Source organism: Rhea pennata, chromosome 10, assembly GCF_028389875.1.
Source record: "Rhea pennata isolate bPtePen1 chromosome 10, bPtePen1.pri, whole genome shotgun sequence".
NCBI classification, from domain to species: Eukaryota; Metazoa; Chordata; class Aves; order Rheiformes; family Rheidae; genus Rhea; species Rhea pennata.
The window spans coordinates 17,103,826-17,122,439 of NC_084672.1; the positions used below are offsets into that span (position 1 = coordinate 17,103,826).

Below are 18,614 nucleotides of genomic sequence, written 5' to 3' on the forward strand. Positions count from 1 at the left end.
GATAGAAATGCAGGGGTAATTAAAATTCGGCGTAGCCAGTCTGTGGGAAACTTCTGCATTTGTTTTTGTTCCAAACAAAAACAAAACATTTTTATACATTATGTTATGCAGAACATTTCAAAGCAGTTTAGAAATATTTTAGAATGTAGAAATTGAGATCTGTTTTTGTAAAATTGTTCAAAGATTACAGAATTATAATTCCATTTTATTTTTACATTATTTCATAACACTCCATACTTTGTAACATAAAGTGGGATGCAATATAAATCAGAAAAAATACTGAAATTTCTCTCCTTTTTTACAGAAGTTGTTTCCTCTTCGCTGTATAAAAATAGTTACTTGAGATAATTTGATCTAAAAGTAGTAAGATGCCTCAATCAATTTTACACATCAGTTACTCCTAATTACACAGTCTATTGATATGCCATGGAACTTAATCATAAATAAAATCCTACACAGCCTTTTAATTTTTGGATTAAGACTTTTTCAAGATACGGATCTTACATCCAGTATTTGAACTAGAATTTTTATCACTTACTAAAAACATTTAATTAGGCTTTTCCTAACAAAAGTATTTTAACTCCTCCCTCCCAAGAACTTCTGATGAAGAGATTTCACATATATATTTGTGATATTTACCTCCACTACCTGGAATCATAAGCCAAATTTTAATGTTATTGAACTACATCATGTCTTTTCACAAGTCTCTTGTTAGGCTGTAGCTCAATGAAACACTAAAATCTCGCTTTAGAGTTCCACATGCTGGAGCAAAAAAGTGTTATGTCCACACATTATGACATACAAATCTTATAAAATTCATTACTTAAATTTCTTCAAACTTTGTGCCTGCAGAAGTTTGTCAGTTGGTTTTAAGCCACATCTATATTGAATCAAATAGTTTGCATAAAAGTGAAATTAAAAAAAATCACAGTACTAGCATAAATTCTGTACTGCAAATGGCCTAGATAAATATACTAAATGTCACTATAACCCATGTCTGATCCATATCAGATCTGTACTACACCTGTACCTACTACTCACTAATACCACGTGATTCACAACAATACGAAAAATTGCAGAACTATAGATTCAGATATCAGTTTCACTGAAGAGCTAGGGAACTCTGTCCTTTGCACTGTAAGTTCTTACGAGAAGTAGCAATGTGTGTGTGTGTGTATGTGTGTATATATATATAAAGCTTACTCTTTTTTATGGTGTTGTTTTATGACTGCACAAAGGCAGAAGAAAACTATGGGATGCTATGTGAAACCAACACTTTTTGGACAGCAAGGTCAAAAAAACCTCAGAGAGGCTCACTTACTCTCTGTAAAGCACTTAACAGAAAATTACGTGAACGAAGGAAAAGAGTGGCAAAAGGCAATGTTTCTTTGCTCCCAGAAACCTGTTTCTTCCATTAGCACCTTATTAATGCCAGGCAGGTGTTTCCCAATGCAATGCTTGGCATTAGCAAGTCGTTATGAAGAGAAACAATGGAGAGTCACATTTCCAACAGCCAAGAAATCATAATGATGTACATGAAAAGGCAAAGAGGAAGAACACATTCTATTGTAATTTACCCCCCCCCCCCCCCCCCGACACACACACACACTTTTTGTGGTTACTTTGCAGAACAACCCCTTTCCCTGAAATAAAAAGCCTCCAACAGAAGCTCTATATAATAAGAGCAACAAAATTAAATAAGGATCTGACAATAATGTTCATTAGACAAATTGCCATTCTCTGAACACATCCTACCTACTCCTTGAAATGGTCTTAATCAGGTTAATGTTAAATACTGATGGCCAGAATGCAGCACTTGAGGCACAAGCCAATGTCAATTCCTGGGGTTCCCAGGCTGTTTCCACAGCTTTTCTATCTCAAGACATAAAGCTTTAAAAAGCTCCTGTGTAGTGAGGAATATACCCCACTCCTCTGAGCAATCTAGCACCATAAACATATGCTTATTAGCATTTTCTATAATTTGGCTGAAGGACAGATGTGAATATCCATGTGCCCTTGCTCCTACTTTATTAATCCATGTATTAGGTTATTCCCCAGGTTATTATTGATTAAAATAAACATTGTAATCCCTAAGGAACAAGGCACAGAACCTTCACTGAATCTGGCACTGAACAGACTGTTTGCCTCAAAGAGCCTGCAAACTAAATAGAAGAGGATAGAGAACAGACAAAAATCTGGTTCCCACTTTTAAAAAGCATGCCAAAAATATAGCACTAGGACTCCTTTTTTTTGGTATAGGAAACCAACAGCACACAAGTGAGTTGAGTTTCTTATAAAAAAAAAGACAGATTCTTACAGATTATTTACCTTACCCCCCCCAAAAAATCACCATTCAAAGCCTTCTATGATTAGTCTATAACACTTCCAATTTATGAGAATAACCCTAATTTATGAGAACTGCACAGTTCTCAGTTCTGGTCTGTTACTCTGATCATGCAGTCATTAGGAGCTGCCTAATATACAGTTACAGTGCAGATTATAGTCCTGCAAGCTGGACACTAGTGCACATGAGCAGATGGAAGCTCCTTGCCTAACCACGTTTTTGTAACCAAACATGACAGCTGCATCATATACTTTCTGTAGTTGACTAAGATACTTCCCTATGAAGTCTGCAAGGGTTTCAACATAACGTAAACTTTTTTCCCCTCTTAAAAGAGAAGTAAACTTTCTACTGCTAGTCATTTTGCTAGTAAGGTTACTTACTGTGTGCACCATGAAATTGCTTAGATCTTTTCAGTTCTGATAACTTCAGAAGTTAATGGGAATATAAAAATAAAATACAGTGCAAGAGGAAGTATAATATAAAAATCAGGAGAGAAAAAAACCCACCTGTTTCAGATAGTTTTAATAAGATCTCTATAATTCTTACCCAAACTCAATGTCAGGTGAACAGCTAAACAGTATTCTTGTAAAGTGCGCCACTATGTGGTTTACTGGCATTTCCACAAAAATAATCATCTGCTTCACAGCTCCAGAGTAACCTCTTCATTTTCTCTAAAGTTATAATGAATGAGTGCTTATACCTTCCCAGTTATTGGGAGAGAATTCTTGTACTGGAAGTGTCCTAGATGTGTGGAAAAAAGAGATATATATACATGCAATGTACTTCTCCACAGGTACATACAGTAAACTAAAGCCAAGGCCAAAATTGCTAACAGCAGTCTTCCTTCATACTTTTATTTATTAGTAATCTCAGTATTCCACTAGCATCTTTCTTCCGAATTTAAAAGTTACTGAGGAGGATTCACCTCACTGGCTTGAGGAGAAGAGGAAAAGAACATATCATCTTAAAAATATGTGACGGACACAGACACACACCATACCTACTTCTGGCTGAATGGCAAGTTGAAGAAGTCTGTTCACAGACATTTTCAAACTTAAAAGTACTGTGAAACTTCAGAGCACTGAGAGAGAGGCAACAAGTTTATTATCAAAATAAGGCATGTATGATAATACTGAAATATGTTTCTAAGGCATGTATGTTAGCAACAAGCCGCTGTGACAGCAAATATCGATTCTGAAATAAAAAGTGAAATTCAGTACAACCATCATGGAAACAGTCCAATCACTTTCCAAAATTCATCAGAAAAAAACACTGTTCAAGAAAAATTTTACACAAAAATCATGACATTGATTAAGATTACTGTTGTAGTTCTTGCTTCTGCATAGGCAGAACATCTCCAAGTTCTTCTTACTTCATCTAGTGTTATAATTATTTAATTACTTTACAAAAATGATTTCATTAGAATTCAAAGTCTAGTCTAAATCAGAAAGTACATAATCATTTTAATAAATGAATAGGATGTTTGTAGTACTTACAATATTGTACATAGCAGTTACTGGAATGCGGGAGAAAAACTAACAATGTGGCAAAACACTGAACAAATCAGAATATCTCTTTATAAGCACATATACTTAAGTTCAGTTACAGGCCTACATCCAAACAAACAAGCATTAAGATCTCACCTGTTGCACCATACAAGCTACAACATTTGTGTTTCCAGTTCTGGGGCCAGATGAACAAGAGAGCAGACAATGAAAGAAATACAGTCTCTGGAAGTAAATGGCTACTGGTATGCTGTTCAGAGGTACTGAAAAAGATACTGTCCCTCCTACCTTCCTACATGACTTCCTCTAGAGGCAACAAAGGAGGGCTAGGCTTTAAAAAGGACTGTTGTACATACTGCTGCTTTAAAAGCCTCCTTCATTATGTATGGTTTATCTTTACTGTCAAGATTAAACAATACTAAAAGTCATTCTATTATTTAATACACTATTAAAGTATTAAACTTCAGAAAAGCACAGCTGTTCTGGAAAAAAAGGAAAAAAAAAAAAGAAAAAAACAGGGAAGCATGTCAAAGGAGACCCAATGTACCTCAAGTAGTTAAAAGTAGTAAAATGGTTTTATTCCAGGAGAATGAAGGCATGGGATACAGAACCTCAAAAAGGAAGACGAGCTATAGAATCACACTGTTCTTGATTGTTGTACAACTGTGACAATCTTATTTCAGGACTGTAAAGACACCGTATCTCAAGCAGTATTTGTAAATTCCAAAGTCTTTTACATACCAATTCAGAATCTGTTAAAAACAGGGTCTCTTCATAGGACATTCACTATTAGAGCCAGAAAAATATTTAGATTAACTTCCTGTCAGAGTACTGCAGTGCAGTCCCAGGAGTAAGCTCTTCTTAAATCGCCTACTCCACTCTTGGTGGAATAAGAACAAAACCCTTTATATCTAAATCCCAAATTACTGGAAACAAAGGTATAATTTTTCTCCTCAGCAATGCATTAATTGCATGAAGTCTTCCTAAAAGAAAGGTCATTGGACAAAACTTATGTTTGATGAATTTTTAGTATAATAGTTACGAGCACATTTTGTATAACTAGAACCTCTAAATTGAAGTTAACAGTGATTGTCTCATGTCCTGAATCCCTTTCTACACATATAATCTTATTTCAGATAAAAGTAAACATGACCCTATGGCATTCTTTATCCTATTTCGAACTTCATTATTTTTATTATTCTTATTACAGCAACATTTCCATCTTCCATTTAAAAGGTTAGGTAAACTCAAAATACTAACCAGGCAATATACATACGGACAAAATGGACTATTTAACAAGTCTTTTATTCTTGTTTTGGTAATGCAGCAATATGTCCAGCAGAGGGTGACAGAGACTATGAATTCCTTTAGACAAATACTTGATTTAAAAAACAAACAAAAAAATACAATTAAGGAAAAGGTACCTATTATTGCCACTAAAATTTGAATAAGCTTTATTACTGAGGAGCCATTTTCACTGTTAAGTGTCAATGTAGACAGCTTCCTCAGAGAAACACTCAGATGCACCAGATGGTACAATACATAAATCTGTTGGTTCTATAATTATTATATCCTTCAGCTACATCCCCATTCGCTATAGACTAGTTAATCACTATTAAATATAAGAGTTTTGTACTTTCTAGGCAAGTGAAATACGCAATCTCCAGTCCAAGGAGACAGCCAATGTCTGTCACTGGTTTCACCAGAGAGTTTGCACTGGTATGACCACACGTGTAACTAGGTTGTCCATATAATTCATCCCTATTTTGAAAGATGATAAGCATCTGTAATATGAGGCTGATCATTTGCCAAACTGTCAGATTTATGAAAAATAATCTTTTCATTAGAATTATACTACTTCCTTAAAACAAGTGGTACAAGGACTGAACAACACATAACCTACTATTCTCCCTTTGCCTAAAATAAGTTCAAAGATCTTTACAAACAGCTCATGTGAAGAGTTACATTTGTGGACTACAGCAAGATGCTATCTATAGACACTAAGGATAAACCACAGACATTTTATCCTTAGATAACATATTTGAATTATTATGTTCATCTCTGTTTTAATTAAAAGAATAAAAAAAAAAAAAAAAAGCTGGCACACACATGGGAGGAAACTATTTCTGGAAACTTATATATCTGGACCACAAGGCTATCTTTACAATTTTGGAGCTTTCGTATTTTATAGACATTCCCCAGGTGCTTTTTGAGAGATGAAAGTCTTATCTTATTTAAATATACAAAAGACATTAAACAAAACACTCCTTCATAGCTTGCAGAGGAAAGCTATAAAATGTTGACCCCATAAACACAGTTCACACAAAAATGATGCGTTTAGGAGGTGGTTGAGCTTTTTTCTAAAAGCAGCAACAATACAGTCACTTTTGTTCCAGATTCCATATGTATTTCAAATAAAGAATCAAACTTCCATAACTTATTCTCTTACACACTTTATTTTAAGAGACTTACTCATTCCTAATACTAAATCTCACCGTCAATGACTTCTAGAGAAGTTGTAACATAACTTCCCCCCAACCCTCCATAATCCAAACTGCAAAATCACATACTTCAAGAGACTACTACACCTTTCATTCAGGTAAAACTCGTATCTATAAAGAGCCATACCTATCTTGCAACGTTCTTGAAGAAACCTACAGCTAGCTACTGAGAGAAACAACAAGGCACAAACTTCTCAGTCAGAATGAAGCAGAAGAGGACTGTGAACCACACGCTTACAGTACTGACCAAATACATATGAACAACAAACGTTTCTGCAGCTTCTCCCCTCCAATCACCCTGCAGCTTTATTCTTTTTTTTCCTAGAATCTCTCATCAGGAGACTTCAGTCACAATACTGTCTTAATACAGTAATACAGAAAACAGTAATCAAGACTAGCAATATTAACTAGTTTTCAATGACAGGCTAATGTTATACCTCTGACTTATGTCCTAGCAAAGTTACTAGAAAGTTAATCTTCATTTACTCTTTAGCAAGTAACAGTCACCACTAAACAAATCAACAATCACACTTTAGTATGTAATCACAACCTAGTATGTAGTAAGGACAGATCTTACCAATGTTTGTTACAAAGTACAACAAGGAATCACTTTGCCACATACATAATAACACCATAGAGCAATTGCACTTAAGGTAGTTAAGGTAGTAGTAAGTGAATTCATAAGTACGCTCAGCTCAAACTGAATGTTACTGAACGAAACCAAATTGTTGCATCTAAATAAACCCATATGAACATCACCAGCTGGAGATTCTGCTTAAAAAGATACACTTGGATGGCTAGAAAACATGAGGAAGGGTGCTAATGACTTCCCTTGTTACCAACTGGAAAGGCCAGGAAGTTGAAGCACGACCTGTGTATCCCTGAAAACTTTACTTTGCAACTAACTTGTCTTAGTCACGGTAATCTCTTGACAGCAGGAGATAATCATATATAAACACTTCAAGAGAACATTGTAATCAGTTAAGTTACTCCAGACTTGCTGCAAGATGAAATAGAAGCTGATCCCAAACCTTTTCAGACAAATTTTTTTCACAAATTTTTCACAAATTCACAGATTTTTAAAAAACACTTACAGAAAGATGCATAGTAAAACATTAACAAGAAGCCACCTGACCAAAAAAAAAAAGTAGTTGCTTCCATCTTCTTTAAATTTCACCAGCTTTCCTCTACACAATCCTTATGAGAACACACTTTTGAGAACTCATCTTCCAATACTTTTTGTTTAAAAAAAGTCATAAATCTAGCAAAATAATGTATTAAGTCAAGAAATATAAACTACTTCAGCTACTGCAGGAAAACAAGCAGTCCACAAGGCAGGGGGAGAAAGGGGAGGGGGAACACATCACCACTACACAACTCTTCATGTGGTCCTCTAAGCACAAAGCTTTCTTCTGTCTTACACTGCACTCATGATTCAGTTGTGTCCAGCTGTAAAGAGGTGAAAGGAATAGATCCTGCCACTATTATTCATAATGAGCAGTACTCTCCAATGTCACAGTTAATTATAATGAAAGAACTTGCCCTAGATTAGTAACTATCGAGGATCACAACACAGTAGCAGTTGATGTTCCAAAACTCTAATTCCCTGTAACAGAAGTCCTATTAACACAGGCCAAGTTCAAAATTTGGTCCACTCTGTGCCAGATCTATAAATAAAACTTCCTTTCATATATTCTGTGAAGAAGCTAATTAGTTGATCTCTTCATGGCTAACACCCCTGTTACAGTTTAAGCTTGAGAATTTAAATGTCACTATCATCCAAAGGCCAATAAATACAGTGCAACATAGACATGAACCTTAAAACACTTGCATAACTTTCAAGCACAGTAATTTTTGGCAAGAATTTTTCATACCTTTCAGCTACATTCTGAACCAGTTTCTTACAATCCAAATAGCTTTTGTAAGAGGATAGGACTTTACTTCTACACTGAAAATAAACAACACCTAAAAGCAGCTGTGCTTCTTCAATCTATTTGTAAGAGTCAAACAGTGGAAGAAGGTTGTTTCTACCTAACTTATCATCATATATATTACACAAACACTAGATGAGCTTGTTTGCTAACATATTATAGTCAGAAACCTATACATATTTTTCACTATATGATATTTATATCTGTTCAGAAAGCAATCCACAATCAAAAACCAATGGATGATGATTACATTCGTCTTTGCTATGCTACAGAGAGGAGCCCAGTTCCCTCACTTGAGAGTTACTAACAGAAAGTTCAGAAGGAACAGAAGAAAGACTGGATGGGCAATTTCTATTTCTTCACAAGAAGCAAAGAATCAAACACATTCTTGCTATCAAATCTTAGGAAATTCTGCAGGCCCAAGTGACAAGATGTACCTACCGCTAGCACTGACTTCTTGAGGCTCAACCACCACATAAGCAACTAGCAGTAACACAATTAGGACTGAAGTAAGTGCAAACTAATAAAACATATACCTGCATGAAAGAGGAGAAAGAGATAGGATAGATACATAACATAATGAAAGAGAAGAAGTATCAGCTATGACATTTTCTTAAACAGTATTTTTTCCACCATTATAGCTTAGGCTATACGCTTAATAACATATGTAGTAACTCAAGTTCTCCTCTTTCTAGTTAAAGCAACACAATTCAGTATTTCGTAGAAAGTATAGTTTAAGGTACAGTAAGTTCCTTAATTACATGGTAAACTACATACTATATCATGATATAATGCAGTTAATGTGCTCTGACTGAATCACTGTCCTCTGTATTTTTCCCCAAAGACAGGTAAAGGTAAATACAAAGACATATTCATGCAAAAGCAATCTGAAAATATTCTAATGGAATCAGAATCTTTCCAGAAGTTGAAAACAGTAAGAGGGCCTTACTAGTAAAATTAATTAAAAAAAAAAAAAAAAAAAAAAAAAAAAAAAAAAAAAAAGAAGCAGCAGCAGCTGGATTAGAAACACGGAAGTCGGTTTAAAATAAACTTCCTCAGGCAAGTAAAAATAAACCCACATTTACACATATGTATACAAAAAAATTACACTCCATTTAGGACATATTCCCTAAGGCTCAAATATAATGTGAGATAGGCAGATGCACGACTTTACCTGTAGTGAAGTTTGATCACAAACTGAGTTTCTTTATGCTGTGGACTTGCACAACAAAAGATTTAAGCATTTATGAACTGAACCTCATGTTTTGCACGGTAAATCACTTAAAGACATATATATCAGAACTAAATAACTATATTAACCTTCACATGTTTGCACAATATTTTTTTTTCTTTTTCTAATCCTACAATGTTTAGGTTATGGTCTAAATCACCGAAGAAAAGTTACAGCAAAGAAACTGTATAATGCTGAATCCTATCTGATCTCATGTGCCAAACCACACATTCTGTCCTACCAGTACCTTAAAATCAAATATGAATTCTACAGATGTTTTTTCTTGACGACAGGCTATCTTCAGGTTATTTATATGCAGCTTTGGAAAGTAGTATTCTATACAAGTAATCTGTGATTTTCAAAACTCAGAACAATATTCCTATCAGGCTGCAGAACACCATCTCTGCTTTCTACCCCAGTGCTCCAATATAAATGTATCAGCATACAGGATTTATGTGTATATTACTGGGAAAATGTAACAGCTGGTATACTGAACTTATTTTTCAGTTTTCTGCGTCATAGATCAGAGCTGTAATTAAAACAAACTTCTGTCCCTTTCTGAATCAGTCTGAGATCAAAGGAACCTTTAAAGAATAGGCAACCTCACACAGATCTATCATCTACAAAAGCTCAAAGCTATGGCTTTGCTTGCATTGCAAAGAAACACAGAACAGAAATATACATGGCATTGTCCAGATGTGCAAAAGTAACAGGAATCCTGACATAAGGAAGAAAAAGTCATATTCATAAGAGATTTCCTCTGGCAAGCCAACTATTTAAACTGAATTTGACCTTTCACTATCTGGGTTCATGAGTCATATCCAACCCACTCTGCTGCTTCTGTCAACAGACATAGGGAAACAGCCAAGCATCAAATGCCACTTGTTAATAATTTATTTTATACACATATTCACTGATCTTACTTTACCAAAGTTACAAATAAACATTCTTTCAAACATGGTAGCTTTTTGCTTAAGATTGCTACCATGTTGCAGAAAGAACAGTGCATTTATTCTTTACAAAAAGACTTTAGACAGCAGACTGCATGAAGTCAAAGTAGCATCTCCTGAACCCTTGAAAAATAACCATTCATCCCTGTATTTGCTAAAATAACATCACTGCTGAGTAAACAGACAGCCAAGACAGACTTGAATCTTACAAATGGTAGACAGGCCAATCAGAAGAGATACACTTACATAAGTTAAAAAACAATCAAAATAAACACATAATTCAATAAACCATTATGCTACAAACTGTAAAAAAATAAATAAATAAAAAAACCCGCCTCTCTAAAGACTGAGCAAAGAAAGATTATATTTCTTTTTTAAATTTATGGTCTTTCTGCTCTGATTCCTTCATAGGCCTCTTTCACAGAAAGCTCAATGCAAGTCACCTTAATCATGGCTAAAATATCTTCTATATCCAGTCTTTCAGCATTCCAGAGTCTCCTTTTGGTCTTTTGGTAGGCAGATAGGTTAGTTAAGAAATAAACTCCATAGTAATAGAAGTTGGCATTTTTCACACCTTCTGGAGAAAAGAAATTAACAGCATTTCACAGGCAACATTGTATCAGCCTGTGTATATAAAGTAAATAGGACAGGGTCTACCAGCAGTCTTGCTAAAGATAGTGACCTTACCTTGCACTGCCCTGCCACACAGATTGAAGTTCCATTTTGGTCACACGGTGTTCCATCTATCACTTTTTCTGCTTGTCTCACATAGAATCGGTAGCCTATTGCACGGCAATTCAGCTCACACTTCTGACTTCCCTTCACTGAAGAAAGAGACAAGAATCCCCATTACAGAGACTACAGCAGTAGTTTTAAAAATGAAATGTACATTAAATTAACATTGAGATTTGATAGAAAAGAAAAACAGACAAAATGAATATAAATGTATCAAACATACTTAGTAAGAAAGCAATTCTAAGGTAAGCATTCCAACATACCTCGTAAAAATTCACAGTATCTTTTTTTAATGACAGGTGTCTTCCTAAATGATACATATTTAATTTTAGAAAAATCTTTCCAAATTTGGTCTCTTCACAGTTTGATACACACTGTAATAGGTTACAACACCACATTTTGTAACTCTTCCTACAAAGAGTCAGCACAATTTCACAGTAATCAGAAGAATGTGCACGAAATTAGGCTCACGTATAGAAATGAAGATTCTCATAAAAGGACTTCAGTCCTTAATCTTAAATGTATGAATTTTTAAAACTGCTTACAGACTTTTAGAGTGATAGGAATAATCTGATTATGAAATTGCTCTAATTATTTAGCCTGATACTATATACAGACTAGCTCCTCTGACCAAGTTTCTTCTATAGGCTCGTAAGTTTTTCTCCTGTTCCTTCAGATAGCCTGAATGTAATACAGACAGAAGACAACAGAGGAAAATACAACCCTCTGTTGCTGCTGTATCAGGCAGCAAGTAGATAGTCCACTTCTGAAATAGTTTTGGCCATATCTCCTCTTTCACAGAATGCTTGAGGGTGGAAGGGACCGCTGCAGATCTCTAGTCCAACTCCCCTGCTCAAGCAGGGTCACCTAGAGCTTGTTAGACAGGGTTGCATCCGGGGAGGGGCTGAATATCTCCGGAGAAGGAGACTCCACAACCTCTCTCGGTAACCTGTTCCAGTGCTCTGCCACTCTCACAGGGAAGAAATTCCCCCTCACATTCAAGTGGAACTTCCTGTGGTTCTGTTTTTGCCCGTTGCCTCTTGTCCTTCCACCTGGGACAACTGAAAAGAGTTTAGCCCCATTCCTTTCTCATGTCTCTGCTAGAAGCACAAAGGGCAGGGACAAATACTCATTTTTGCTAGCAAAACATTTCTTAAGACACAAAGTTAAATAAAAAAATCCACAATTATTTCCTACAGAAGTCATTTAAGAAATGAAGTCCTAGAATTACATACGCTGGTTAAACAAAATTCTTTGCTAGGACAATGACAAACAAAGCAAAAAGGGCAATTAATATTAAGCAGAAAAGATTAAGCATCTTTGAAAAATCTGTGATAAACAGTGCTCACATTTACTTCATTTTAAGTGATCAGCTTATCATCATACACTGAATTCTTCTAAAACCTGTCACCAACTCTCCAATCATCCAATTCTACTGTTAAGAAACAAAGCTTGAAAACCTCTTCTGACAGAAGTTAAAAAAAAAAAAAAACACATTCACATTTAAGCCATTCTGTAAATAATCCTTCATTTATCAAAGTTTCCACTCTAACATAAGGTATTTTACTGCAGTTTCAGTAATATACTGAATAAACTCAGGAAAGCTAGTGTATCATCTGAAGATGAGAATTATCAGACATTCTAGATACCAGCACTCTAATTCATAGGCACCTATTTCTCAGCATTTCAGAGTAATCAGATCACAACTTGGCCTTCCCAAAGAGAGGGTAAAATATTAATGCTTCAAGTACATGTCACTCATCTTAGGGTACTATAATTTATTTCACAGGAAGGATTCAAGAAACACAAGACTTATCCTACAAAAAGAATTAGAAATATTTGGAATAAATGAACATGTAAATTAAGGGCAATTTACTTACCAAACTACTGAATAATCTACAATTTTATACAATATTACAGATTACCCAGAACTATTTAAACCTAAAACTCCAGTGAGAACTGAATTACTTGGGTAACTGGTACTAGTAATTGTAATTTGATTTTGAGGCCAATCTTTTTGTATCTTTTACTGAGGGAAGGATAATCAAGTGTTTTAAGAACAAAAAAGTCGCATTTTATTTGAATACACACACACACACACACACACACACACACAAATACTAGGATTTTAAATACAGAAAACTCGAAGTAACTAGAAAAGACAGAACAGAAATAAACAGCATTCCTACAGTCAAGTTTTTTACTTCCTAGCTCAAATTTTCCAAGATACAGCAAAGCCTGGTCCACTTTCTTCTGATCTAGGAAGATTCTCACTGCATCTCTGTGGCTTGGACACATTCCTTGGGTCTCTAGAAGCTTCCCTCTGTGACCACGCTCAGCTGTCCTCCAAGTAGTAACCTCCTACTCTCTTAAAGGGGTTCTGACCAACCATAAAGAAACAAAGCATGTCTGTGAGGAAAGCAGTAATCTGCAGATAGACTATCACAAATATAACACTAACTTCAGCGTGTTTGTAAATTCAGCGTGTTTGTAAATTGCTGATAGCTTTTACTGTGGCATGGCTCTACAGTGACCTGTACATGAGTTAACAGTCTCCACCAGACTGTCCACACCAGAAATGTTGCCTCTACTGGTGCCAGGCTTTGTCAGAGAGTGACCTAGCAAAGAAAATGTACTAAGTTTTATTCTTAGGAATAGTTCCTCCCTTATATGGCGTAAGTACCTATGGCTATGCAATACAAGGAGAAATTTTCCATAGCCGCATCTTTATTAGTGTGTAGGGAATAGTGGGGGCAAATAATTCAGAATTATCTGGTGATAAAGAACAACTCAATGAAAAATATCACATATGCAACAACCACCAGGCTAGGTGGCACTTGCATGCATTCTTAAGATAGTCTTGAAAAATCATCCTTCAAAGCCCAATTAAAAAAATAATATCCCATCTGGCCTGCAAAGGACACACTGTGTTTCGTTTTCTGCTCCAGACAGAACAAAGGTTTCCAGAGCAGCATCAGAGCAATATGCCATTTCTGCTTAATTTTTTAGCCTCTCCTTAAAAAAAAAGTTCATGACACAAAGTAATAGCTTTTCATATTTAACTGCAGCAAGCAAATGGTAAATCCAACACTGAAAGCCTTTACTGAATCAATGACGAACTGCCCTGCCAAATCTTTCCTCCAACTACAACACAGTATGAGGCTATGATGGCAAAGCCAAACTTTACAGTTAAGACAAAATACATGACCAGAAGGAGAAAGTAAGCTTTCAGAGTTAGTTTGCATTAGTGAGACGTAAGGATGAAGATAGTTTAAATTAATTCTGCTTTTGCTGTTTATATTCTCCAAGTTATTCTCCATTTATTAGATAATATCCCATTTGCAAAGCTAATGCATAGAATGTGAGAAACCTGAGCTATAGTTTTCATTTAACAGAAGTCAAATATTTAAATGTTGTTGCATCATTCAAGGTCACTAAGCCTACGATTTGTGGAAAAGATAATTAAAAAATACAAAAAATTATTGTAAATCCAATAATGCCTAGCTTCTTCAAGAATAATAAAAAAGAAAAAAGGCAAAAGGCTATTCTAGATATTTCAAAGTCAGTTTAATTCTACTGTATTTTGAAGCTTTTTAGTTCACTACAGTTCATACTATATTCATACATACATACATTCTTCTTTACTGTAAATGTGTAAAATTATGTCCCACTTTGTACTCATCTAGTAAAACACTAAGGTATAGCAGAATTAAACTATTTCAGGCACTGTATTTCCAACAGCTGCAAGCAGGCACCCAAACATCTAGATTTGCATATTTAGCTTCAGGTCCTTACAGTGTTTTAACAGTAATGCCATACAACCACATATCTTCTAAATGTCGTCCATTTCACAGCTTTCTATCAAGGTTGACACCTGAGGAAGGCACAAACTTCCAGCGACTTCCAATCAAGTTCAGAATTTTTCATTCCCTTGGAGGTTGGGGATGGAGTGGAGAATCACAGATTACTTCAGGAATAGCTCTGCAGTTATGGTAGCTTCCATGTAGCTAGAAGTTGCAACCTCAGCTTCAAATTTCTTACAGTTCTTGCCCATGATGTTATTCTTGCATGTATCTCTACTGAACCAAGAAGGAAAGCAGAAAGAAGATTCTACTATCCTCTATTTCTGAGGACAGAAAACCAGACTTCAAGGAAATAGTATGTTCCTTTCCTCTTTATCTTCAAACAAAGAAAAACACCAGTGTAACTTTCATGAAATCAGAGGCTCACAGTTAAGCAATCTATGAATGGATCTTTTCACCCTCAATGGTCAGTCCTCTTCAGAGAGCCACATTTATGTGTAGTTTTAAAAGGCTTTTAATCTACATGTAAATTTTTTTAAAAAATGTTTCTCTCTTCATTTATAAAAATCTCTTTTGTTACTATTTCTTTAGTTTGAGGGAAAAGTTGAGAGAACAACTCTTAAGTTTTAAAAAGTATCTAAAACATGGGCTAAAAATCTAATGAAAGCTCATCACAAATAAAACCTGAAAAACTGTCATCACTGTTAACATGCAAGAAAAAGGAAGTCAGATGAATGGACTCTGGGTCAAAGTAACACAAAGGCAAGAAACAATCTTCTACTCTTATGAAGCTCTATTATGAGAACAGATACAGCCCAATATACTACCTAGATCACATTATAAAGTTTGTTAACACACTCGACTGTTCCTTTCCAAAGCATCTATGGCACTGAAGTTGCAGTTATCCCCTAGTTTTCTTCCAGCTCAGTAATACTACCACATAAAACTGTGGCACAGAAATGGAATTCTTTTTTAGTTTGATATCAGGGGTTTTCTGCTGCCATAATCAAAGTAGAAAAATTCCACTGACTACACCAAGCTGTTCATACCCTACAGCATAACTGCAATCTACTGCTGCTTAAATTCTTTCAAAGACACATCTTTATTAGCTGCCAATACATCATATTCTCAGGATTTTTTACTTGCCCATTGTGTATTATTTTATCTTCAGCTAAGATGTAACAACTAGCCACAATGAATAGATGCAATCATTTCAAAAACAGCTTTAACAACCGCTTTCTGTAAAAGGAACAAGTTTTCAGCTGAACTTTAGTTACTGCTTATGGGGACACAGCATTAGCACTGATCTGTCATAAAATCTGGATCTCTGGCAATGTGAGAACTTGATCAAACAATTCCACATCTCTACTACCTCAGTGACATACCAAAAGCACAAAGAAGTGTGCACTGTCACCTCTCTGGAGGTGTCAAATCCAATTGCACAGATCCAGAAGGAATTTCAACCATTATCTAAGCTACTGGTCTTCTACTGAATCCAGTCCAAACTACTGAAGCCCAAATAGTTGATGTTTGAATGATTACCTGGGTACTTGTAACATTTTAGAATCACATTTTAAAATTCATTTTAGAATTTTAACTTACCTGTTCCCCACGTATTGGTTAGCTTTCTGGTTCAAAAAACAATTGGTTGTTCCTGTTGAGGTTTTAAAATTTCTAGACCAATTTCTGGTACATAAAAGTCATTACTTGTCCTTTTCCGTTTGTTAAAGGGCTTTTTTTTTTTTCCTTTTTTTTTTTTTTTTAATAAGCTGCAACACAAGCTACCATGCAGCAGCTCTACAGTATAGATTTTCTTATCTTTGTAATTATTAAAACCAAGTCAAACTGGTTTAGTTTGACTAAACTTAGAATTAGAAGTGTTTCTTAAATTTTAGAAACACTAAATTAGTGTTTCTAAGTGTCCTTATCTTCTCTGTTGGTTTCCTTTAATCCCAAATCCCTGAAACCTCACACTTGTGTACTTGTCCCCCTCCTCCTAATATTTCTTACTTGGTTTTGATCCTTTAAATTATTCTTGAAATTTTAAGTTTGCCTTTTAGCTTCTAAGAAAAGATCTGTTTCCCAGAAAGCAGAACAGATCTGCTGCTTAACTATGGCATTTTTTACTTGACCCTACCTCTTCCTTTGCATTTGATACACAAGCCTACTGCACTGCTAATGCAGCATGTTAAAATAATCCTAAACAGGCTGAGCTTACTCGCTCTGTAAAATGAGACTCTTGCTTCCTAACTTTTGTCCTTTATTCCTTTCTAATTAGTAACTGTTCCTGCTCCTATAGAAAGAAATATTAAAACAGTTACTGGCTTTGAACAGTATAAAAAAAAATCAAGCTAATAACAATAAACACCAGCACCAAAACAACAAATACACCAGAACGAAAGTCTGCCTGACAGTCTCAGACCCTCTGGTCTTCAAAATCTTTTGATGAACAACTGTAAAACATTGCCTCAGCCATATACCAACTACTAATACCAACAGATAACATTTCTCTGGTGCAAACAGCTAACATACTTTTCAACATCTATGAAGAGCATAATCTGTTAACTGAAATTGCCCCTACTGAATAACAAGATTTTCCCATTAGAATTTATAGAAGCATTGAACACTTACTACTCGCATTGCAGCAAAATGAACAGGTTTTAGATCTCAGTTGTAAAACAAGATGCCAAACCAACAGAAAGTATTCCACTGCTAACTAACCTCACATATATCTTTACGCCCTCCTCTATCCAATATTTTGTCACAGCACTCAAGTTTTTCTATGTAGTTTAAGCTCAAGTCAAACCACACAATCAGTTTAGCAACAGGACAAGAAAAAGTCAATTAAACAATGAGCCGTGAAGTGATTGATTCCACACTGCCAACACTTTTTACTGCTATGTCATCTGATTCCAGACTTTACAAAAAGGACCTATCTGGCCTCAGAGAATACAGTAAGGCTTCAAGATTTTTTCCAAACTGACTGGTAGCAGGTTGCATTTCCACTCAAAAATAGGCTCTTTTTTAAAAAAAAGCTAGGACACAATTACTAAGTTCACTATACAGGCACTGTTTTGCATATCCTCATAACTGGTCTGCTTTTCATTCTTATGTCTACCTTAGCACAACCAATCTTCGCAGAAATTCTCACCTTACTCTTTTAAACTACCTTATTGAACAGTGAAAATGGGCAAAATCTGACACTACTACATGGAGTCAGACAGTCCTATTCATTATTAACTTAACCAAAAAAGTGCTTTCAGTAAATAATCCTGGTACCATGTACTGTTTTCATTTTACAGACTGAATACATAATCTTAACTCCCAAAATACACTACATTTCTTACAATGTCCTTGCCAAACCAGCTGTGAGTACCTAAGGGCTATCCTCAGCATATCTAAACTGCAAGACTTGGAAGCATTTCAAGGTGTTGAAACTTACCTTCTAGCCACAGCCTCAAAATTTAGGCATGCACGCTAGAATAGGGCTATTGCATGCTTCAGCCAGTTTAGGCAGTAAGAGGATGAGGACCTCAAGATTACTTACAAAGTGCACCTGTTCTGCATAATAGGCTAGATATGGCACTTTAAACTTTCCACCATAAATAAATCCT

General features: G+C 35.4%; 1 protein-coding gene across 1 annotated transcript in view; it reads right to left on the reverse strand.

Annotated features, from left to right (window-relative positions):
• The window catches only part of THSD4 (thrombospondin type 1 domain containing 4), a 412,524-nt gene that overhangs the window by 215,009 nt on the left and 178,901 nt on the right, over positions 1 to 18,614 (reverse strand). Inside the window, exon 7 of the mRNA XM_062583614.1 lies at positions 11,150 to 11,286. Within this exon, the coding sequence (XP_062439598.1) occupies positions 11,150 to 11,286 (137 nt within the window). The remainder of the gene's footprint in view (positions 1 to 11,149; positions 11,287 to 18,614) is intronic.